The 25,176-nt window shown below is 40.4% G+C and overlaps 1 protein-coding gene across 5 annotated transcripts in view; it reads left to right on the forward strand.

Moving 5' to 3' along the window:
• The first annotated feature begins 277 nt into the window (after positions 1-277).
• FAM241A (family with sequence similarity 241 member A) overlaps positions 278-25,176 on the forward strand; it is a 55,542-nt gene continuing 30,643 nt past the window's right edge. For 4 of the 5 annotated variants that reach the window (XM_058666936.1, XM_058666935.1, XM_058666937.1 and 1 more), the window contains exon 1: positions 278-517. In XM_058666936.1, the coding sequence (XP_058522919.1) occupies positions 371-517 (147 nt within the window). In that variant the 5' untranslated portion in view covers positions 278-370. Of the gene's footprint in view, positions 518-9,993; positions 10,759-25,176 lie in introns of those variants that run through there. The other variant, XM_058666934.1, reaches the window with a different exon arrangement.

The raw sequence follows: 25,176 nt of genomic DNA on the forward strand, positions 1-25,176 counted from the left end.
ACACGAACTCTCCAACATTATCATAGACAATTTGCCTGGGTTACGTGTAGTCTCTGTCACATGATCCCTCACACACTCATACTCTCCCCTCTGCACACTCAAGCCTCTCTCCTCGTGCACAATCTCCATAATACACCTGTTCCGCGTGCACACCCTGCACACCCGCTCCCTCCCGGCACGCACACCCACACCCGCTGCCCGCGCTCCGCCCCTCGGGGCCCCGCGCCCCGCGCGCTCCGCCCCGGCGGCCTCGGGCGGGGCGAGCCGGTGACAGGAGGGGCCGGGCCGCTGCCGGGCTGGAGGCGCGCAGGCCGGCCGGGCGCGTCGGGTCCCGGGGCGACGGCGGCTGACTGGGCGTGCGGGCGGCAGGATGTGCTCGGCCGGGGAGCTGCTGCGGGGCGGCGGCGGAGAGCGCGACGAGGACGGGGACGCGCTGGCGGAGCGGCCGGCGGCGGGCGGCGAGCGGGAGCCCGGGGCGAGCCGGTTCCGGCGGCGGCCGCAGGCGGAGGGCGAGCAGGTGAGCGCGGGGACCGGGGCGGCCAGGACGCCGCTGGCCCGGGCCGGGAGCCGCACCCGGCGGCCGAGGGCAGTGGCCGGGCGGCCTGTTGACTCTGCCCCCGCGTGGGGCGCTGGTGGCCCCGGCGTTCGGTCGGCCACCGGGAGGAGCGGTTGGACGGCTCGGCGGGGTGGGGCCACCGCGGGGTCGCTGCCGTCGGGCAGAGGGTTCCGGGCCGGCCCCAGGTTGTGTGGAAGCACCCTCCATGTGGCCGCTTGTCTCAAAGCCTGTCGTGCAAACACTTCTTTTTCGACTTGGAGTCGGTTCCCCGGAGCTGTGTGTGGGCCCGCTGCAACCCTCCGCCCTCCATCTTGCAGTGGGGGCACGCGCCTCGGGCGGTAAGGTGCGGGTGCTTCTCCCGCCGGCGGCCGGGTCTGCAGTGTGCGCGGTGGACGGCCCGACTGGGACTGGCCCCGAGCAAGTGCTTCCCCGACACAGGAACACCTGAACTTCATTTACACGGAAAAAAAAAAGTTTTCTGGTAGCACCCAAGGGAAAGGAATCTAAGGGATCAGCCCTAACATAGGTGGTCATTTCTTTTTTCACCGAGTTTGATCACATTAAATCAAGTTTATTTTAAAAATTGAGCTACACGTAATTGGGGTTTTACCTGCGAATATAATAACTAGAGGTTCAAAAAACGAGAAAAGTGATATTTAGAATCACGTGGAGAAGTGGGAATTCAAGTGTTTCCAGTAGTCTGTGATATTAAGACCATCATTTAATAATCTGTCTCTTCTCGTTCTTCTCCATCTGTCCTTTTTGTCACATTTACAAACTCCAATGCCATAAACCATGACTTCTCATCTCAGTATGTTACAGAGGAAACACACATGCCTGTATGTGACGCGGGTAGGAGACCTAAGTGTTAGGTTTGATCCCTTTGTGCAATGTGATTTGTGTGTGTGTGTGTGTGTGTGTGTGTGTGTGATGGTATAAGAAGCAAATAATTGGTAGCTGGGAGATCTTCCTGCTTCTCTTCCTGGTGGCTTTCCCACTAACTGTACCATGACTCGATAACGAAAGGGCTTGGTTTCCGCTTACCTTAGTTGCTCAGCTGGAAAAGAGAGGAAAACAGCTGCAAGAACTCCCTTGGGATAGAGTGCTTTTGTGCCCAAGTTTCCAAAGTAGCTTTTCCAATGGTTGTAAGGGATAGAATTCTTCATTCGTACTTCTCTGTACTTCTCTGAACTTGTGACGTGGACTTTATCAGTAGCTCGGATCTTACCGAACTTGCTTATGGTACGAAGAAAAAAGAAGGGGACAAGAGTGAATGTGTTTCCTAAAAAACAGATGAACCTTGGCATACCTGCTTCCGCCATTATATGTCTTAGAAATTCCTTTTTCTGGACTCCATTCAAAGACTTATTTTTATATTTTGCCTTTACCTCTTTTTTTGTTGATCTTTAAGCCTGTATTCACAATCATGGAGAATCACACCTTCATACGTCACCACCTAAGAGGAGCTGTTGAACGGGAAGACCAAAACAAGCAAAACTACTGGTGCAACCCAACCATTGCGTTAAAGAGCTTTTGTGATAATTAATTAGCACGAAAGCTTGGTTCCTAGCTTCTTGGCGGCCCTGTGAATGAAATTTAAGATTTTTGCTCTGGTGTGCAATGGTGGTAGAGATAACTTTAGACATTCAAAGTTGTTAGAGGCAGTGGTAAAGGAAATATGCAACATAAAACATCTCAAGAAGTTGTTTTGATTAGTTTTTTTAGGGAGATGTTGTTCATTTTGTTTGTTTTGTTAGTGCTTTTAAGAAAAAGGACTCCAAATTAAAACTTGTTTTTGAAACATTGGTTCCTGAGCTAGTGATTTAGAACTTTAAAGTGATTGTTTCTTGACAAACAATGATACAGCCAGAAACAGAACCAAAACTAATTAACTTGCAGTAAGGCAGAAGCTTGTCTCCCTGTCCTTTCTGTTTAGCATGCTGGCCTGGGATGCCCGTGGCTCAGTGGCCTCCTGGATGTTGTGCGGGGGAGAAGGCAGCCGCCAGCTGGTCCTGGGCCGTGGTGGTGTGGTCTGGAACACTGTCACTGCGGAGGCACTGCCCTGCGCTGTTCCAGCGCTTTAAAGGATGTCGCCAGCCTCTATGTTTTCTATTAAATCCCTTTCCATTTCCTTTTCCTTCCCAAAGTGTACCCTTTCCTGAATTCTTTTTGGGCTATTCCACAGACCAGGGGCTCCTTCACATACATCGTTTTTCTGAATATTCTTTCCACTCCTGTTTGAAAGGCAGATTCCATTTTTTAACCTGTTCTTTTGCGTAAATTTTGATTATACAAAAACAGAATGTTGGATTATTGCAGTTGTAACACCAGATCGGAATGCATCTCTACTGTGGGTTTTCATGCAATACTGAAATCCTAGTATTAATACAAACAGCTTATTAATAATTACTATTTTACCAGCATCAGTTTTATAGCTTGCCCTTAGATGCCACCACACTTGAGAAAAGCTAAGGTTTCTCCTCTGTCCTGAGACTTCTCTGTTAGGATGACTGATAAAGGAGGGCTGGAAACATCAGATACTCTCAGAAAGGAGTCCTGAAGAGAGAAGAATTGGGTCAGGTTCGGAGTGGGAGTCAGGTTCCTCAGGAAGGTGAGCGGGGAGCACAGCAATTCCTGCAGAAGCCCAAGGAACCGAAGGAACAGATCAGTTGGCCCAAAATATACAGAAATAATTGTATGCCTGAGAGACAATCCATGGGTGCCCAAGACAGGGAGTGCAGGGTGGTTTCATCTGAGAGGTGGTCTACCTGCTAGGTAGCTAGCTGGGAGGCTAAACATGAGCAGGCTCTTTTTTCTGTGTCTGTACCATCAGTGGCATATGCTGAGACGTGAGGTAGTCTTTAGTTCACAGCCCGAGTGACAAGATGGCGCTGCCTATATGGGGCATAACGAGGTTCCATTATCTTTGGGCTGAGTTTACATTAGCTTGATGATTATGAAAGTTATGTGTGCTTTTGAAAACTAGAAAGAAAGATCAAATAAGGAGAACAAAAGCATTCAAAATCTCATTCAGCATAATATTTGGATATCAGTGATCAAACATTTGGTTTTTCCATATTTGTGTGTCCCCAAACGTGTTTATACCTGTATGTACAGGCATATATATTAACATGTTTTACCTAAAAATAGAAGTTTGTATTTTCTTTGATCTACTTAGAAGGCTATATCATTTTGTTAAGAAAAAAGTTCATCTAAGAAGTATTTTTAGAGCTGTTTTGTAGTTCATTCACCTAACAGTGCACCTTGGAGGTGCTTCAAATTTCCCTTTGTAGATAATGCTACTTGAAAGTCTCTGCTTGTAAATCCTCCAGCTTTTAACCTGAGAAAGACTGCCAGAAGTGGAAGATCTAGGTCAGTGAGGCCAACTGCCTGATGCCTCTTGAAACATCCTAGAAAGATTGCCATTGGGAAAGGGATACTGATCCACACCTCTGGTGTTAGTGTGCTGGATGCCCGTTAGGACGCATCCAGGCCAGCCACAAACACTGGAGACTTGGTCAATCTTGGCCAGTGTAGCAGGCAGAAATTCTATCTGAGCTATTGTTTTACAGTCCTTTCTGAAACAGAGAAGGGAAGCAGCCTTTGCATGCTTTTTCTCATCCTGTTTTTCCTTTTGGCATTACTATAAGGACGCTAGCCCCCTATTTCATGTTGATTGTAAATAACTTCCCTACTTCTCTTTTATTTCATAATTTTACTCAATGATGTTTTTGATTTAGAAGTTCTTTTAAGTTGTCTCAAAGGAATTTCCTGGATAATTGTATAGAACCCCCCTGTTCACACCCCACTCCCACCCTCCCACACACTCATACGCAAGGTTGCTTCAGAAGGCATGTTAAAATAGAAATTAAATTAAAGGTTTTTTTGTGCAAAAAAAAAAAAAAAGGAATTTTGAAGTCCAGGCAGATAAGAAATCTACAAAAAGTTCAGAAAAAATTGTGTATTATTCAAAAACTGGATTTTTTCCATGGATGTTTGACGTGGCCTTATATCTATAGATGTGCTTGTTTGTGACTGCTTTTTAATCCTACAGCCAGTTAAATGCCCACCTATATTTTCTTCTTTAAATGTATGTTTGTGACTTAATTATATATTTAGTCTCTTCCGGATGACTTTATTATATTAATTATTTTCCTAATCATTTAATAATCTGCTCTCTCCCTCACTTCACAGTCCTTTATAAGAATGGTGAAGAGAGGCAGCCCAGGCATGCTTTTTGTTCATTAGAAATATTTTTGTTTAAAGAAACGGAGATTTCACCTTCTCTGGTTCGCTCCCCAAGCGCACACGAGAGCCAGGCTGGCCAGGCTGAAACCAGGAGCTGGGGGTTCTGTTCAGCTGAGCAAAAACAGGGCAAGGATGAACTCAGGCATTCCCATCCGAGAGGCAGAATTCCATGAGGCATCTTAACTGTTGGACTTAAATGCCTGCTCCCCTCTTGTGTTTGTTTCAAGGCCCTTTACAAGCAATGTTGTAACAAATGTTAAGAGTTTACATGAATTCTGCCTTGATTTAATTCCATCTTTTTCCTAAGGACTTCGGGTCACTGGAAAAACTCAAGGATTATTTTTACATCTGTTAGCCCTGTATTGTTCATTTTAAAAAAATCATTATTCAAAATGGAGTCTCTAAATCCATGGTTCTCAACTGGGGGCCGTTTTGTCCACAAGGGACACTTGGCGGTTGGCGTGGACATTTTTGGTCGTTGAGGCCAGCGGAAGTGCTGCTGGCATCAGGTAGGAAGAGACCAGGGGTCATGCTGAGCAGCTGACCCAGAACCAACTGACCCAAATTGTTAATGGTGCTGAAGTTGAGAAGCCCTACTTAAAACATGTAAGGATTGCAATGCTTTAGTTTTTGAGCAGTTACCATGCTAACAGATATTCTAATGGATAGGTAAAAATTATTTCCTTTAAACTTGCAACAGGTAGTGTACCAAATGACCCCTTCTCCCTGTGTCTTCTTCCATCAAGTCCTCCTAGGTTTCTTGTTCTGCCTGTGGCTTTTCATCCCTGCCTGGCTGTGTCTCCTTACTACTGAGTCTCAGCCATTTGCTGTTCTCCGTTCATTCTCCGCTTTGACTCCCTAGCTCTTCCACTTCTCTCTAGAAGCTGCATAAAGATAGTTTATTCTCTAAGAAAAATAAACCCATCAACCTAAATGATGTTGCTTTTTATAAGGATCTTTTTTCCTTTGTAGATCACTAATCTACAGTAGAAAAAAGAACAGTCCACCCTCCTCTGTACCAGTTATTCTCCTATGAAAGAAATGTGATAAAGAAGGTTAAAGGGAGAAACTTAAAGTACCATGACATCCTTCCTCAAGAGATATTGATATAAACTGTATGTTTTTCCTCAAGCCTTCTAAGCATTGGTTATGCCTTGGTCAAACCATCTTCACTTTTGTCTTCTGCGGAGGCACCATCTTATCCTGAGGCAGCAGCCTCCTACCTTTGAAAATCTTTTAAGTTCCTACAGGTTATGTTTTAGTTCATGAATGTGCCCATGTGTGTTCAGAAGAATCGATAAGCCATTAAAAGAGTAGATCACTTGAACAGAGAAACCGAATTTCCAATCAGCTCAAGACGAGATACTTGTCTTCTGATTTAATTCCTATCCCGGCATTCCAGTGTTTTTTTTTTTTTTTGTTTTGTTTTTTTTTTTTTTTTTGTTCTATTGCACTTTTTTGGCAGCTGTGCCTTATCTTGGCATAGGAAGAGGAAATAATGGGCTTTATTGCTGCTGCTTACTTACAGCAGCCACTGCAGCTTATTAGGGTTCTTCGGATCACAGAGAAAGCGTAATGCAATTATTTTGAACTTAATGGCAAATGAAGAACACAGTTATTATTAATATTTAACATGTAACATTATGTTCAGAAAATTGAATACATTTTCACTTGTCATTCTATTTTATTTCCTTTGATATAACTTTTCTAATGTCTGTATTTGAGAAATTTCTCATTACTCTTATCTCAAAGGAATTTTCTGTGTAATTTTATAGACCTCCCCAACTCATCCCCCCCCACATACACAAGGTACTTCAGAAGGCTTGTAAAAATACAATTAAAACTGAAGGTTTATTTTGTGCAACAAGGAAATCTTGAAGTCCAAGCAGATAAGGAATCTTCAAAAAGTTTAGCAAAAAATTGGGTATTATACAAAAACTGGATTTTTTTCCCCATGGATATTTGAAGTGGCCTTGTATCTATAGAATGTTAGCTTCCGACTTCTTTTTAATCCTACAACTGGTTAAATGCCCACGTCTGTATTTTTCTATGTATGTTTGTGATTTATTCTTTTATTCTATATTTAATCTCTTTAGGATGATTTTATTAATCTATTAATTACCTTCCTAATTTATTTTTCTAATCACTTAATAATTTACTCTCTCCCTCCCCTTACAGTCCTTTATAAGAATGGTAAGGGGAGGCAGCCTGTGTCGTCACACATCATGAATTGATAACTTGTTACCCATGTTAATTTGCACCAGGAGGTTAAGAACATAGTAAAAATACAAGCTGAACATCCTTGACCTACAAATATAAAATCTAAAATGGTCTAAAATCTGAAAGTTTTTATCACTAATGTGATGCTACAAATGCAAAATTCCATGCCTGATCTCTTGTGACAGATCACTGTTAATAGCAAGTACTCTAAACGTATTCCAATAAATTACCCACAGACTATGTATATAAGATACATATCAAACATAAAGTATTTTTATGTTTACACTCCCATCAACAAAATATTATGTTACGTTTTTGCAAATATTCCATTTTTGAAAAGAAAAATCCAGAATCTAAGACCCTTATAATCCTAAACATTTCAGAAAGGGGATGTTTGACCAGTATTGCACCTAATAAATTCTAACACTGAGATTCAAACTCATGTTTAAAATCCCTTAACCACAAAGGTGATGTTTGGGCATGCAATCAATTGGTAAGATAAGACGTAAGTTATTAGATGACATCGTGTATTGTGTGAGTGTCATTTTATGGAACTTCAGTTTATACGTACTCGGTCAGGATATATTCATCAAATATACTTTGTATTGGGGTCAGAGTCAAGATCACTAGCACAGCCAGTGCAATTCCATCCCAAAGCCTCTGCCTAGAACTTTGCCTTAGGGCTTCTCTTGACAGATGTTCAAACCATCAGCTTCGCTGTAACTTCTCAGGAAACCCAGACCTGACTACTTTGCTGCAAGAACCTCTCCGACACGTCACTCCATTCCGCTGTTTGTTATTCTTTATCCCGTATCCTGTATTCTTTATTCCTGTGTGAAATTACCTGATGTGTTTGTTAACATGTTTATTCACTGCTCCCCCACTCTGCCCTCGGAAGACACTCTAGAACATAAACTCCGTGAGAACAGAGTCAGTGTTGTATGGCAAATGCTTCAGGAAATTATTTTGGCATCTCTTGAGTTAGTAAGGAGTCTGTTAGAACTCCCATCCAAAAAAAGATGTGGGGCTTGCAAAAATTCAACTGATGTTTTTGCCAAGGCAGCATGTTCCCAGGCGAAATTACCATGACCAATTAGTTTTGAAGAGGCAGAAACTTGGACTTTGTGTATGAAAAAAAAACACACTGTCTTATCAGAATCAACAGAAAAGAGACCGGTTGATGTCAGTTGTGCATCAAGTTTAAACGAACTCTGCAAAAATGTGGGCAAGAACGGTCGCTCTTGATGTGCTGTATTTAAAAACCCACCACAATAGAGACGATGAAAGGATAACTAACATAGGAACTGGGAATATTAACTGGTATGTAATTGGTCTCGGCTTGCATTGTGGGTTCTTTTCCTTGACATAGGATAGTTAAGAAACTCAGGCAGCAAACCAAACTCAAAGGTATAATTCGCAATTCATTGGTGACCATGTTGAAGCATATCTTCCAAAAAGAAGTACTTTTATGGCTCTCATTAAATGTAAAATGAACATATATTGAAGAATTTTTAGCTTACTATGGAGGGAATTAAGCAAATATTACAGCCAATTCAAAGAAGAAATTTTTAAAAAATAGTTATGAAGGAAAGATGTACTAAAAGAACCATATGTACAAATGGGTGCGACACTGGCAGAGAGGTTGTCTGCTGAACCTGCATGGGAACACCCTCGGTTCTCAGAGAATAATAACTTTTACATTGCTCTCAGATGTTGTCATTTCTAGACTTGTAAAGTGCTTCAAAGACCACAAAGACTAACCAGTGTTCTAAACAATGTGTTGTTTTCCACAGAGACACCTGATAATTTTTAATTTATTATTCCAGTAGAGTAATAAACAAAAGATAATATAGTAATATAGAAAAATCATTTCCAGAATGTGCTGTACAAAGTAGATTAATTTGTGGATAGCAAGGGTACTTGATCTCATTTTTTTTACTGTCTTGTGATGCTATAAAATATTAATTCTAATTTCACTTAATATTATTGCGTGTATAATGTGCATGAGGAGGTGCAGTTTGTAAATTCCCTGTCGAGTTACACAAGTGTAACTAAAATTAACCTAACTACAATTTCACTTCTGAAAAACGTATTTTGATGAACAAGAAGGATTATGTAACTGTCTAGTTTTGTAAAACACAGAAGTCCCAGTTGCTTGCTCATGTGGTTCTAACATATTTTCTCCACATGTTCAGTGTTTATTGGTTTCAGAGGCAATTTAATCAACTTGAGAGATTCGCAAGAATATAGCACATTCAGTGTAAACTTTGCAATTTGAAGAAGGGCAAGAAAGAATTATATTTTTTCCATAGAGTGTCAGTCTATTAGAAGGATCATCTTGATGTCAGTAAAAATATCCAGTCTCGAGCACTTGAGAATGATTATATGCAGAAAAGAGTTAGGTACCAAACTTCATCCTTCATTATTTATTTTATTGAGTGTAGTTTATTTTTATGGTTGATTTAATAGTAATATGTGAAAACTGTAATAGCCCTGACATGGTTGGATGGTAGTATTTTCTTTATGGAGTTTTAAGTGATTACTGCATGTGATTGGAAATGTAAGCCTTTCTACTGTCTATATTTGGTTACAATTTTAGGACTTAAGTTGCTCTAATAACCTGATCATATCCTGAACATGTTTTATTTCTCCAAATTTATTATATTGCGTGAATTTCAATTGCTTTAAAACTGATGTCATCATTACATTATGGAAAGTTTTCGTCTCTGATTTTTTTTTTCTGACTGGCATTTACTTTCTGGGCAACTTCATTCATTTTTTTAAAAATTTTATTGAGCTCCTATTATTTTCTATGTACTGTTCTAGACTGGGATATGAAGTACCAAAAACACAAATAGGTTCAGCTTGTACCTCGCAACAATTCAGTAATAGGAAAGAGACAGTGGATAAGTAAGTACGTCACTGGGTCACCGGAGCTATGAGAAGGTGGACAGGGAGAGTGGGGTGGAGTGGGATTGTTATTGTAAATAAGGCGCCACTGAGAGTCCTAGAGGCTGCAGGCCCAGCCAGCCCCTCCTTTTGTTTTGACTCAAGAAAATAAAGCCTAATTTGAGGAGTCTCAAGCTTAGTCATTGGGGTAACATATGTCTCCCCAGTTGGGATTCCCCATTCATTCCTACCCACCCGCTATTCTAGTTTTCTGTATTTTATTCTTATAATATTCATTTGCTCCCAGTGTAAGGAAGTTCAAATCTTTAGTGGAAAAATGAAAGAATAAGATGTTAATTATGGACTGCAAATAAGAGTACATTTCTTATGGGAAATTATGATCAAACCTTATAATGAGTTTGTTTAAACACTTTAGTTTTAATACCACGTTCAGTTCCTTTGTGCTGCAGGATTTAGAGGTTTGACTTCTTGATATGCAGTGAAAATGGGAAGGCAGATCTAAGTGATTCAGAGCAAAGTGCATTGTCTGAGTGAGCTCAGAATTTGTTTCCAAAATATTCCTGATTTCAGATCCTGGCTGATGGTTGAATCTTAGAGGCTGTGAGCACTCAAAGTCTAATAACACCTGCTTTAACAGCAGTTTTCTGAAGAGCAGATCCTTAGAATCTGTATCTAATACGTTTATCGAACAAATGACTAATAAAGACAGAGAAAAGCCTACAATAAGTTTTCTTCTTTTTGAAAAGATTAAAAATGTTTCTCTAACAGTTTTCTCTCGGCCAGGGTATCATTTAAAAAGTGGATATCTTCAGCACACAAATTATGTAAGTATTAATAAAATCATTTGAGTAGATGATTTCTCCATCCAAAAAAAAAAAAAATAGAAAATAAGAAAAAAAAAGCTAACATGGCCTAAGAGTAAGCCCCTTCAGAATTTTAAATTAGGAATTCAGAGGAGAATGAGGCAGCAGAAGAGGAAGCAAAGTGGACAAAGCTGCAGGCATCTAGAATGACCGGAAGCTTCCTGGCTGCCCTGCAGAGTGTCCCAGTCTGCATGGAGGCGAGCCAGTTTTAGGGTGGATGATTATGAGTTTCGTAGTGGGCATATTGAATTCAAGATTCTGCTATGACATCAACCTGGAAACCTTTGAATCTACAGTTGAGCATACACATCCAGGAACCTAATGGGTTGCCTGAGCTAGGAAGTAATGAGCTCAAAGAAAACTACAGATCTGTTAGAAAATGATAGTGAGGGATAGCCCTGCCATGTTTTAATATATTGATTGGCATACACAGTCTTTCCTTCGACATTAAGCAGCTTAAGCACAGAGAGTGTGGTCAATTCACACAACATGCACCTTGCTCATAGAAGTTATGTAGTTATTGGTTTATTTGAACGACAGTGACCAAAAGTTAAGTTTTATAAAGCAGCATGTTCTGTGAAGCAAGGATGGTGAATTATCAGAGTTGAAATGTAGTAATCAAAAGTTAGTTGTACCCAGAGAGGATGTGACACACACCACGAACTGGAGTGTGGTTTCCTGGAAATGAGCGGCCACAGTCAGTCTGGCAGCTCAGTCAGGTCTGTGCAGGCTCACCACAAGTGGCATGTACATCATGCCCTGCAGAAAGGGCAGGTGCAAAATTTGCTGAGAGAAAAGGAGCATAACTTCAGAAGATAGCTACAAATTTTATATCATAGCAGAAAATTTCTAGTCATTTTCACTGTACCACTGTCCACCAAAAATAGCTAATCTAAAACTAGGTGGTTTTATAGAAGTACACTGTTTGCCAAAGTAATGTTAAAAACCTGTGGATTATCCTGTCTGTTCTAGACCGGATGCCTACAAATTTTTTAGTGCTTTCATTGAAAGCTGTTATTCTTTTTCCCAATTTAGTCCAGGTGACTGGTAACTTGATAGAAATTTTATTTAATATGAATTGTACAGCAGTGGTTATTTTGGAACTACAAAACGAAAAAAAAATCAGCTGCCACTAGATTTGACAAAAGGCACAGTACACCAAATAAGAACCTCTTATTGTACGGGACACAATAATCAACATCCAAATTTTCATAGCTTTTTGAAAAATTACGAGAATCCATTATAGTTCCTATCAAGATATTAGTTATTTTATTTTTAAAGACTTAAATTTATTTATTAAAAAGTGAGAGTTACAGAAAGAGGAAGAGACAGAAAGAAATGTTCCTTCTGCTGCTTCACTCCCTCGATGGCTGCAGCAGCCAGGTCTGGGCCAAGCTAAAGCCAGGAGCCTAATCCCGTCTCCCAGGTGGGTGGCAGCAGTGCAGACCCTGGGGCCACCCCCTGCTGCTGTCCCCAGGCCATTAGGAGAAAGCTGGATCACAAGTGAACAGCCTAAACACAAACCAGCACGTGTACAGAAAGTCTGTATCATTCACAGTGGCTTTCTTTACATGCTAAACCATGATGCCACCCCGATTAGTTAATTAAAAAAAAAACTGAATCCTAATGAGGATAAATCACATGTGTGCGTGCTTGTATTAGCTATACTAACACATTTGTCTTTAGCTATTCAAATTTGATATTAAAAAAATATACAGGGCCCAACACAGTAGCCTTGCGACTAAAGTCCTCACCTTGAACACACCGGGATCCCATATGGGCGCTGGTTCTGATCGCCGCTTCTAATCCCCAGCCCTGCTTACCATCCAACTCCCTGCCTATGGCCTGGGAAAGGACAGCCCAAAGCCTTGGGATCCTGCACCTGCATGGGAGACCTGGAGGAAGTTCTAGCTCCTGACTTCAGATCGACTCAGCTCTGGCCAATGCGGCCGCTTGGGGAGTGAATCAGTGGACAGAAGATCTTCCTCTCTGTCTCTCATCCTCCCTGTATATCTGACTTTGCAATAAAAACAAATAAATCTTATATATATATATATATATATATGTATATATATATACACAAATGTGTATGTCACAGCATAATCAAATTCTGTTTCACCCTTTTTGATAACTGTATTTCCTTGGCCTCAATACAAATTTAAAACTCCTTTCCTAAAATTTAATTTAAAAAAGAAAAGTATTCATAAAGTTATAATGTTAATGCTTCTTTCACAAAGATGATTGTCAAATACCAGCGCAGCAATATTACTGATAAATTCTGTGCTGTTAACCCTTGGTCCCCTAATGGGAAGTCCTGTTGTTCTGGCTGGGCCTCTGACTTCATAGTGCCTTAGCTTTGCTATGGATCTGCGTCCTGAAAGAAAGTGTGCCTTGCTTAAGGTACAAGTGTTCTGGTTCCCACCAAGGAGTCTACTTAACAGTTTTCAGAATGGGAAAGTATATGTTGTAGTGTCAAATTCATTTCTATAGTATGAATGTGAGGATTTAGAGTTATGGTTAGACTAACTTTAAAGGTGCTTTACTGTGCAGCGAACCACATAGAAAAAAACCCACAAAATCGCTTTAGAAAACATTTATGATTTTGCTAAATGTAAGCAAGCAAAAACAAATGTAACTGAATTGCTGTATAAAACTAATATATTATAATGGAATATGAATGATTACAAGACTGGCTTTACTAAAATGAAACATATTCAGAGGAAGTTAAAAAAAAGTTTGTGGTAAAAGCGAATTAAAAGATAAGTTTATTTTGTTGCTAAAAGGTTTGAAATCCATGCATACCTTTCATAATTTACACTTTGCATGAACATTTCGAAAAGCCCTGGTGGGACTGGCTGTCGGCAGCAGAGCCAGACTGCCTGAGTGTGTGCCCTCACTCTACCAGTAAACTTGATGGTGTTGAGTAAACTGTATCATTTCTCCTTTAATTTTCTTTATTTAAAAATCCATATACTTAACACATTGCTTTTCATATATTTGGTATTCAAATTGTTCTTTTTAATCAATAAATAGGTCCTAAAATGTGTAAACATCTTAATTTAGACAGCATCTAATCCTTACAGCAAGCTTTTAACATGGAAAAGAATAAAGAGCAAAACATGAGTCCTTTGCAAGTTGTCCCGACCTGCAGGACATGACGCTGAAACCCTGAGGGTGGACTGGGAATGCCAGGCTGCTAGCCCCCGGGATGCTGGCCCAAGAAACACGGACACACGTACTTGGTGGAAAAGAGTGCCCCAAGCTCTTCATTTTACTCCTCATATATATACCTTATTCTCTAGGGGAGGAGGAGAAGGGCAGGGGTTTCCTGGATCTTCATTGAAGCAGGGAAGGAACTACACATCTATATTGAAACAGGAGGAACTAATTATTTGAAGAGGAACAAGGGTGGAGGTTCTATTCCACTTGCTTTACACAGGATGTTCTGGCCTAAGATCCGGCTTGCTGTGGCCCTGCTTGCCCAATGCAGGCTTTGCAATGCAGCAGGCTGTCAGGTAGGCCAAGCCTAAGGCCCATAAGTCTGTGGCTGCTAACAGCAAGTGACTCAAGGCTGAAGTAAAGATGTTTTTGACAACCACAGGATCAGTTTGTGGTATACACAGCTGGCCTATTATATAACAATTTATATGCAGTTAAGCATAGCATGCTAGATTAGGTAGTGTGGTTTTTGTTGTTTCTGTGTTTTTTTGTTTGTTTTGGTTTGGGTTTTTTTTTTTTTTTTTGCATGCTTTCATGATTTAATGTTTTAGCAGGTAGCCTTTTTTGGAACCAAATGCGAAGATTTTACACTCTTAAACACTCATCGCATCTTGCCTGTAAAGAAATTTAATCTCCTTAGTAGATCATTGGCATTTGGAAGCACAGGATGTAGTGTTATATATCTAATACATTATTGGAACCAGGAAAAGGTTTATGGGACAGAATCAGTTCTATAAAATGGTAGGGTTTCTGGACGATCAAAAAGGCTGATAGAAAGCATTTTAATTATGCTAGGAATTTGTTTTAAAAGGCAAAGTTGGGTGTGGCATTTAATGTACGGAAGGCAAGTAAAGAAAAACAGAACTATTCTGAGATTTGAATTTCCCATTAACTTTCCTTCGGCTTAATGAAAAAGTGCGTTAATTGCCATCAGAAGTACCTGGTGGGCTTTGTTGAGCAAAGGAGGAGGATTGCCTATGTAATGGTGTGTGAAAGAAGATCATTAGAGAAGAGAAAAATGAAGCTACTTGCTTTATCCACTTACATTGTAAGAATAAGCAAATATTCAAAAATTTTTGAACTCTTTGTGAAAGGACCATCTAATTAAATGAGTCCCCAAACGTCAGATTTTGTTACCCAGAGTTTGACCATCACCGAATTCATGAAGAATATAGACACCCCAAGTGCTTACAGGCCTAGGGCTGAGTGCTGGGAGCCAGCCACCAGCTATGCAGCGTCCTCTGGTGCCACCATAGAAATTGCCTTTCCGTTGATTATCAAGAGTAATGTAAGTCCAAAAACAACTCATTTACGACTTCCAGCAAAACAAATTAAGAGGGGCTTATCAGATTCTTCTGCCATCAAAGCAACAATTTAACTGATGAATTTTTTGTTTTAATTTAATGTAAAGATTGAATGATGATTTGGGAGGAGAGGATGGAATGGGAGGACAGACAAAAAATGAGAGAGAGGTCTTTCATACATTGGTTCACTCCCAAGTGTCTGCATAGGAATGGTCTCGGCCAGGCTGAATCTGATAGCATGGAGCTCCATCAAGGTCTCCCATGATGGTGGCAGAGGCCCAGGCACTTGGGCCATCCTCCTTGCTTTCCCGGGCACATTGGAAGACAACTGGATAGGAAGCAAAGCACCTGGGACTCCAGGTGGCTGTGGTATAGCATGCAGCTGCCTGAAGCCGCCACTTAACTGTGCTGCACCACAATGCAGGGCTTAACTGATTAAAAACAACAACAACAACTATTAAATAAAACCAAATAAAATAAGCTTTTAAAGTCTAGGGATTATCCTTCCTAAGGGCATACAGCAAATACTCATTTAAGAAAATCTCTTGGGGCTGGTGCAGTGGCATCGCAGGCTAATCTTCTCCGCGTAGCACTGGTATTCCATACATGAACCAGTTCATGTGCCGACTGCTCCACTTCCAGTCCAGCTCTCTGCTTATGGCTGGCAAAGTGGAGGATGCCCCAAGTCCTAGCGACCCTGAGCCCTCCTGAGAGACCCGGAAAAAGCTCCTGGCTCCCAGCTTTGGATCAACTCAGTTCTGACCACTGCAGCCATTTAGGGGGTGGGGTGAACCAGCGGATGAAAGACCTCTCTCTCTTTCTGTCTCCTCCTCTCACTGTAAAATTGGCCTTTCAAATAAAAATAAATAATTAAAAAAAAAATCTATTAAATCTTGGCAAGAACAGTGAGCATTTGGTATTTGAGGCAAAGCCTACTCTAATACCTCCACCACACAATGCTATCCTGTAGAAGTTCTACCACACATGTGTGGCAGTAGAGTTCACTATCCCCCCAGCTTCTAGCTTTGGGCCAGAATTTCACCCTAGAGGGATAGGCCTGTGGTATTGCAACCTCATCCCTCCATTTCCTCCCTGATGGCAGGAGTGCAATGCTGTAAGAAAAGTGCTGCCTGGCAGGGTGGGGTGTGGGGGGCAGCTGTAACAGTGAAGAGCTTCCTAATCCGCCTGAGAGCACTAACTAGTAAAGAGGGTGGAGCCTACCAACCTGTTCTTGCTATTGAAAATGATACAGTTGCAAAAAATTTTTTTACCAAAATAAACATTTTTTCATTGAATTTTTCCATGAACTTCTTAAAGTATTGCTGCACAAATCTAGTACAGAGCAACTGAAAGAGAACTTGCTCTGTTATCCGTCAAAACAATAGCAGCCAAAAGTTTTGAACAAACAACCAGGGAAAGTCAGCCTCTAGGATCAGGAAAGTGGGGATCGTGTGCTTGCTAGGCCGCACCCATTCAGGAGCAATCATCGCAAGATGCGGGGTAGACTTGAAAGCATTCTGTATGCTACATAAAGGCCCATACACCCAGGTCAAAAACCTGCATGGCACAAGAGGGTTAAATACAGCCTCTCACCAGACCCCGAATGAACTATAAGCTACCCAGACTCAACTCGGGGACATCTGCTAGGAAGCCAGTGTTAAAAATAATATCACAGTCATCTCTAAATGTCAAGAAAGCTGTGTATAGCCCCAAGACTTTCAGCTCTGAGGAGCAACCAAGAGTGGAAACCTTGGAGCTACCACTAGTCCCTTGTTGAACTTACATAAAGCAAGGGGAAAAAAATCCCTTTAATAGTCTCCAAGCCATCGTAGTAAAATCTAACTAAGGGGGCTTAAGCACATCCTTTAACTTGCAAGTGGGCTATGTTAACCCAGGGGGAATACCTAAGCAATATGGATAAATAATAAAAACAAGGAGGAAATATGAAGAACGTACAGGCTGCACAAAAATAAAATCTTGAAAGCAGAAAGGGAAAAATGACTCATCATAAACAAAGGAACTCCAATACGACGGGTAGCTGGCTTCTCATCAGAATTGATGAATGAAGGAAGTGAAAATATGAGAGAGCCACTGGACTAAGAAAAATCCCCTGTCAGCAGAATACAGTGAAGTTGGAAAACAGTGAGTGGAAGTACTTCAGTAAAAGCAGATTGAAAGGAGAGGAAGTTACAGCAACAAGATGTAAAAGTTGCTACTCACTCCACTGGTTCAGTAAGCCTCACCTTACAAACTACTGTGTCGCATAAACTTATTTCCCATTTGCTTGTTTTACACGTGCACCTTGACCTGTATTGTGCAAATATTAGCTTCTATGGCTTTGATTTCCATGAATCCACATAGTTAAGGCTGGAGAAGCTAACAAAAAGTGGTTAGGTGAAATCAGCATGTCAGTTTTTATTCTGCCTTCTTTTATGTTATCCAAATATTTCAATAACCACTTGTCCATGTATTCTTTGGTAATTTTTAAAAAATTAGTTTTAGAAATTTCCATTTTAAAAAAATTGCACCTTGGCCCCTATGCTTTAACCCTACAGGTGAAGCTTGTGCTTAAGACACGAATATCCTGTGTCTGAATGCCAGTTCAAGTTCTAGCTTCTGTTTCTGATCCAGGTGCCTGCCAAAGCACCTGGAAAGGCAGCAGATAATAATCCAAGTACTTGGATCCCTGCCACCCATGTGGGGGTCCCAGGCTTTTGGCCCAGCCCTGGATCTTGGCGACCAATCAGGGAGTGAACCAGCAGATAGGAGACTTTTACCCCTCTTTCTGTCTCCCCTGTCATTCTGCCTTTGAAATACATAAATCTTCCAAAAAGTTTCCCCTTGGCTAACACCCATTAATTTAAAAAATACTATCAATACATTCTACAGGTTAACAATCACTGGGAACCATGCAATAATAATGAAATAATAAGCACAATAGTTAAAAACACAGGCTTTGGATAGAAATATGCATTGTGATAAATGAAGATTAAATGACATAGTATGAAGTGCTTTAAACAATATCTAGTTTATAGTAAGCATTTGCTTAATGGGAGTTTTTGTTTAAATCATCATTATCTTCGTCATTAGTCTGATCCTTGGTCCCATGTAAAAAAATTCACTTGGCTCATGTTACTAAGTATGTGCTAACTGGATCTAAGTACCCAAATGATACCAATGGGACTCTCTATCCATTTCATGGCATTACTTATGTCAGCCTTATTCTTAAGAAACCTTTACCTTCATAGTAATATGATTCCCCACACATTACCGGTTAGCAAATCATAGTTTTGCTGTTTTTTATTTCTTTTTCCATAGTTGAAGCTAAATCTTGGATAGAGCCTATCTTGCATCACTTACTTACTTGTTTCTTTATCACATTTCCAAGAAAATGAAACGTTCTGCTTGCCAGTTCCTGGAGATGGAAAGTGAGACATCTTCAAATAACACACAAACTAAGAGTGGGTAGGTGATTATTTCCCAAAAAGAAAGCCAAGGTGCTATTTGTCAAAGAAGGTACAGTAAGTGCCCAGCAGGCAGTCAGTCTATTTCCAAATAGATATTTAAGAATATGCAAGGCCCAGCACGGTAGCCTAGTGGCTAAAGTCCTCGCCTTGTATGTACCAGGATCCCATATTGGCACTGGTTCTAACCCTGGTGGCTCCATTTCCCATCCAACTCCCTACTTTCGACCTGGGAAAACAGTCAAGGACAGCCCAATGCTTTAGGACCCTGTACCCACCTGAGAGACCTGGAGGAGGCTCTTGGCTCCTGGCTTCGGGCTGGCTTAGCACCGGCCATTGTGGCCACTTGGGGAGTGAATCATCGGACAGAAGATCTTCCTCTCTGTATATTTCTTAAGTTTCCAATAAAAATAAATATTTTTTTAAAAAAATATGCAATAAAGCAACAACAGTATCATTGTAACTGTACACAAGAAACCAGTTGAAAGTGAATGGGCAGTTGGAGCAACAATGAAGACATTGCTTGGGAATACTTGTATTCCATATCGAAGTGTATGGATTTGAATCCCAACTCCATGCTCAATACCATCTTCCTGCTAATGTTCACCCTGAAAGGCAGAGGTGATGATTCAAGTATTTGGGTCCCTGCCAACCATGGGGAACATCTCAATTGAGTTCCCTATTCCTGGGCCTTTGGAAATAATAGACGGCAGACTGTTTTTCCCATTCTCCTTCTCTCTCCCAAAACTAACTTATTTTAAAAGTTGAAAATTAATAGTAAAGTGTCACTCAGGAAAAACTTGTTTATAAAATGTCAGTTGTTCCCTTGTAAGAAAGAACACACAGAACTGTTACCATGACGATGTACACACGTTGCTCCATGGATAAGGAAGCATATTCCATAGAAAACATCCCACCTTAACTTCCACATAATTATATTGTCGTAACACTTGAAGAAAAACACGAATGAATTTAATTGTCATGGGAAATTTAATCACTAAGGTGTTAATTATCTTGGGTGGCATGATACAATAGAAGGAATAGAAATAAAAATCATTAGACATCAGCTCCATGAAAATTATATTAAAAATATTATCAATATATTCAGTGCATACAGTGCAAACTAAAGAGCATTTTATATGTTTCCTCATACCTTTTGTCACTACAACAATTCTGTGAGACAGGAATTATGGTGTTTCTTTTCTAAATGGATAAACCAGGGGTCAATGGTTAAGTCATTTGCCTGTTCCAACATCACTGCTATGTGACAGCAAAATTGAAATCTTCTATTTGCTTTCAAAGCCTATATTTTTTTAACAGGCTGTGTGATTTAAACTCCCTATTCCTTGTTTCTTTTTTTAAAGATTTACTTTTTTTAATTTAAAGATAGAGTAACAGAGAGAAAGGGAGAGAGAGAGAGAGGGAGAAGGATTGAGATACAGGTCTTCCAACCACTAGTTCCTGCCCCAAGTGGTTATAATGACTGGGGTTGGAGCAGGCCAAAACCAGGAGCCAGGAGCTTTCTCTGGGTCTCCTCTGTGGGTATAAGAGCAGTGTATTTGGATAGTCTTTTGCTGCTTTCCCAGGGCACATTAGCAAGGAGCTGGGTGGGAAGTGGAACAGCTGGAGCTTCAACCAGTGCTCCTATGTAATGCTGGTGTTGCAAGTGGTAGTTTAACCCAACATCACATGCTGGCCCCTGCTTATTTCTGAAATAAGAGACTTCAGTTTAATTCTCTTTGAGGATCCTTCTCAAAAATCCTGTGATTATTTCAAGTGCCATTTTAAAATTTCTCAGTAATTTTTAATATCTTTTAAGAAGGAAGGGTTTTGAATCAGTTAGAATACCCTTACATATTTTTAAAATTTTTATTTACTTTGTTTATTTGAGAGGCAGAGACAGAAAACTCCATGCACTGACTCCCTCCTCAGATGCCCATGGTGGCCAAGGTTGGCTATATTGGTGGCCTCCTAGGGTATGCATTGGCAGGTAGCTGGCCTCGGGAGCAAGCACTCGGGATGTCATGCAGACATCCCAGTGGCAACTTAACCACCAAGCAATTGCTTAAACTGATAGGCCTTTGTTGTTTGTGTATGTCTTCAATCATGAACAACAAGAAAAAAAGCAAATCTAAATCTAAATCACTATTTAAGTGAGAATATTTTTCAGTGTGCATGTCATAACAGGTATTCTCTGTGTAACTATGAAAGAAGCTGTGCAGTTGACACATGCGCTGTCATCGGAGTCACACATACTGATGCATGCTAGAACAGGGAAGTATCTCTCTCCGCAGTTCTACACTGTGTACTGTTTCATGTGTGAAGTGTTACGGACGGTTGGTTTAGGAGACAAGCAGAGAAGGGATGCTATACTGGAATACTACCAAGTGTAACTCTTCCTGTTTGCTTGGAATTGTTTTTCTTTTTTTCCACATTGGAATCTGAATATTCAGCACAACTTAACAAGCTGAGAAGTGTGCTAATCAACTAGAATTAGCTTTACTTTGCTTAAAAAAAATTTTAAGATATATTTATTTACTTATTTGAAAGGTAAGAGAACAAAAAGAGAGAGGGAGAGAAAAGACAGGAGTCTGGCAGGAACTCCATCCAGGTTTCCTACACGCGTGCAGGGGTCTAAGTATTAGGGCCATCTTCCGCTTTCGCAGGCACATTCGCAGAGCTGAATCTGAAGTGAAGCAACCTGCCACGAACCAGCATCCATCTGAGATACTGGCATCAAGGATGAGGGCTTAATCCACTGTGCCACAATGCCGGTCCCATTGTTCAAAAAATTTATAGATAATGAGAATTAAAATTTAAACAGTATTTGGTTGATAAACTTACTTTTAAACTATGAGAAAAGACACAGAGGCACAAAGGTGCTGTTAGAAGTTGTGTTGTGTTAGAAGTACTTATTCTGTGTGAAATGAAAGTATGTTTTCACAATGCTTCTCTTTTTCAGAGAGGAAATGTGTAGAACTTCTGAGAACATTAACAAGGAGAACAGTGAGGGGATTAACAAAGTGTTTCAAAAGTGAAAATACCCAAACTTGAGTCACGGCCCCATTAAATTACTAAATGAAATTGGTAGACATTTAATTCTTCTGAAACTCTGGTTTTGTTCTCTGTAAATAGGAGGAAGTAACAGTGCTTCCCTAACAAATTGTCAGCAGGATCAAGCAGTTATGCGTCTAAAGTCCAGTACTGCTTAGTATGCACTTGAGTCAGCTTTCCTACCATTTTGACAGTAATATACCTTACTACTGTGGCTGTGAAAAATCAGAAACATCAAAAAAAAGTTTTTCCAGGACCCAGATGAGTATCCATACCGAGTAGTCCTGGCTCCGAAAATACAATGAGTTAGGCATTCGGTCGAGCCTTTCAGTTTTAGCTATCAGCTAACCTATCCTGTAATTGATTCTAAAATTTATTGATAGGTATCTAAAAATATATTTTTAAACTGTGCTCATGGAAGAAGAAAATGAATATAAATATCATATTCAAGTTTTGTTTTTTAAATTTGTGAGTTTTTAACAACTTAATTTGTTGTTATAGAACATCCCCACTGTTCATTTAACAAATATTGATTATCAACAGGCATGATGCAGTGAACCAAGTACTAAGGTTAGGTTTTGTAAGACATGACAACTACTTTCAGTTACCTCGTTAATAAGCTAGTGAAAGGAAATAGACACATAAGTAATCTCTAGGCTAATATGTATTTGTATACTGTGATAGTCGGGCTGAGTCTCCTCACAGGTGACCATATCCTACTCCGAACTTGTGACTATAACAACGTTTACAAGCAAAGGAGCTTTGCTGATGAAATTTAAGAAGCTTGAGATGGGGGCTGTGTATCCTGGATCACATAAGTCCTTCAAAATAAAGAGACTTTCCCCAAAGCTGGCAGTTTTAAAGCTATAAGAAGGGATCCAGGAGCAAAACATAACCAAAAAACTGGACAGTCTAGAGCAAAGGATTGCTCCCCTGGGACCTCCAGAAACAAACACAACCCTGCCAAGCTGATTTCTACCGTACAGAACTACTGTTAAGGCACTGAATCTGCACCACTACACTGCTATATTGATCTCAGAGAATATCAGCCGTCAGTAAAAATAGATCTATCTGCTCCTGTGTCATAGAGCCTATAGCGCAAATATAGAGACATTAGTCACGTGATCACACTTATATTGACTTAGAAGGCATTAAAGCAGCATTACTTGATGCTGTGAGAGAGAGGTATGGCTGAAGCTGAGACTGAAACAAAAGCATGCCTTGATCATGCAGAAGGAGAGAGGAAAGCTAAATGGAGAAGAGCAAGAGGGTGGGAGTCAGAAATGCCCCACAGGTCTCTGGCCCTTTGGTCTGATCTGTAGGGTGGCCGTGCCATTTGCGTAAGGAGCATTGAAAGAGCACCTCTTCTGCACAAATCAACCAGGATGTTTAAACTATTCTAAGTAGACATGTCTATTGAGCTGTGTGCCTTTTGAAATCTGCATGGGACAGACCAGGAAACACAAAAATGTATGACTTGGTGGTATGCCGCCCACATATCATTCTCTCCTGCCATGTCCACTACTCAGGTCATAACATATTGCTTAATGTGACTTTCCTGACTGGTATTTTTGTAATGCAGTGATTGACTTGGTAATTGATAAGGACTTAAGAGATGTGGTTTAAATGCACTAACTCATGTCGTTGACTATAAGCATGGAAATCTACGTCACAACTTACCTCCACTGCTATTCCTGCAATGAAGTGCTGGCACTGGGTGCCACCCAGCCCTACAAACCAATTGTGAAATCTTCAACAACCTGCGAGCTGGCAATTATAACTTAAAATTGGCCGTGGTGGCAGTACTAACACAATAAAAATTGTAAAGCACTACAGTGTTTGTAAATGCTGGAAATGAGTGCTTCTTCTCATTCCTCACCAAACCTATTATTAAACACTTAACAGCACACCACAGTTTGTACCTATTAAAACCGTGGGAGTAGGTTTCGAGCCTCATGCTGAAGGCACCCCCATGTAGTAGCAGAGTAACTGGCTTCAGTTCCAAAGCTCTGGCTCCTGATTGAAATTTCCAGTTCATCTTAACTAGACTACTTTATATCTAGGATGTCTCCGCAAATACTACGGCTGTGTTTATTATTATTACTGAAGTTCCTATATTCTTGTTTATTCCCTAAATTCCTGCATCAGCTGGGGCTGGGCTCTATGAGCTATGGATTCAATCTGGGCCTTCCCCATTGAGTGACAGGGAACCAGTTACTTGAGATCTTATCACTGCCTTCCAGGGTTGACACTGGTCGGTAGGCATAGAGGAACCCATTGGACTGTTTCTCTTATTTTGTGTGTACTTGAATTTTCTCATGATAAAAAAGAAGAAAGGGGGACCACAGAAGCCACAACCTGCCCAGGCCTGGCCCAGCCTTACTAGGTTTCCACTTCCCGTTTCGCTTACCCGAGCTGTTCTCAGGGGCTGCGGCAGTGTCACCATCACTCTTCACCTGGCTTCTGGGCCTTCACTAATTCTCTAAGTTCCCACGACACCTACGTCTTCCCCTGAACAAATTCGCAAATCTGAATTTGTAGATTTAGCTCATTTGAGCAAGAATTTAAAATAAATCTTCACAGAACATCCTATCAAATTGGGTAACTTTTCTTTCTCCGGAAACCACAAAAATACACAAAGTCCTAAAAATCTTCAGTACCAAGAAGTACACAGTCTAATACAAAAAATTGGGAAGTTAAAAAATTAAAAACTCTAAGAATGGAAAGCAAAGGCCAGAAATAATGTTAACAATGTTAAATGCATGAGTAGAAAGGGACAAACTACCAGAATTACTATCTAAATGAAGAGTCTTCAAATTCAGCCCTAAGGAAGAGAGAAATTTGCCATCAGATAAGAACAAGTCTTTTTTTAATGTAGTGTAATATCATGGTACACATCAAAGTACAGAAAACTGAAAAATATAAAATTAATTCAGTCATGGCACATCATCAATGATGGAAAAAGTAATCCAGAAATGAATTTTTAAAAGGAAAGATACATAAATTATGACAAAATTACCAGTATCAAAAATAATCATATACATCGATAGTATGAAACAGGCCCAGGAAAATTACTTTGATAAGCTTCAGTCTGAATCTGACCTCCCTAAACAGCAGCACATTTTTTCTTGTTGTGTTTCTGCTAGAAATGAAAATGAAAAACTGAAAATTGTATGAGTATACCTCAGAAGTAGTTTTGGCTCCAATACATAATATACGCTTAATAATGTCCCATTGAGTCTCATTTTTCCACCATGTCATCATTGCCAGTGTGACTGTGTCCTACATAAGTTACCAGAATGTGAGACAAAGTCCACTTTCTTGGCATCATATTGGAA

This window comes from Ochotona princeps, chromosome 7 (assembly GCF_030435755.1).
Source record: "Ochotona princeps isolate mOchPri1 chromosome 7, mOchPri1.hap1, whole genome shotgun sequence".
Taxonomy (NCBI): domain Eukaryota; kingdom Metazoa; phylum Chordata; class Mammalia; order Lagomorpha; family Ochotonidae; genus Ochotona; species Ochotona princeps.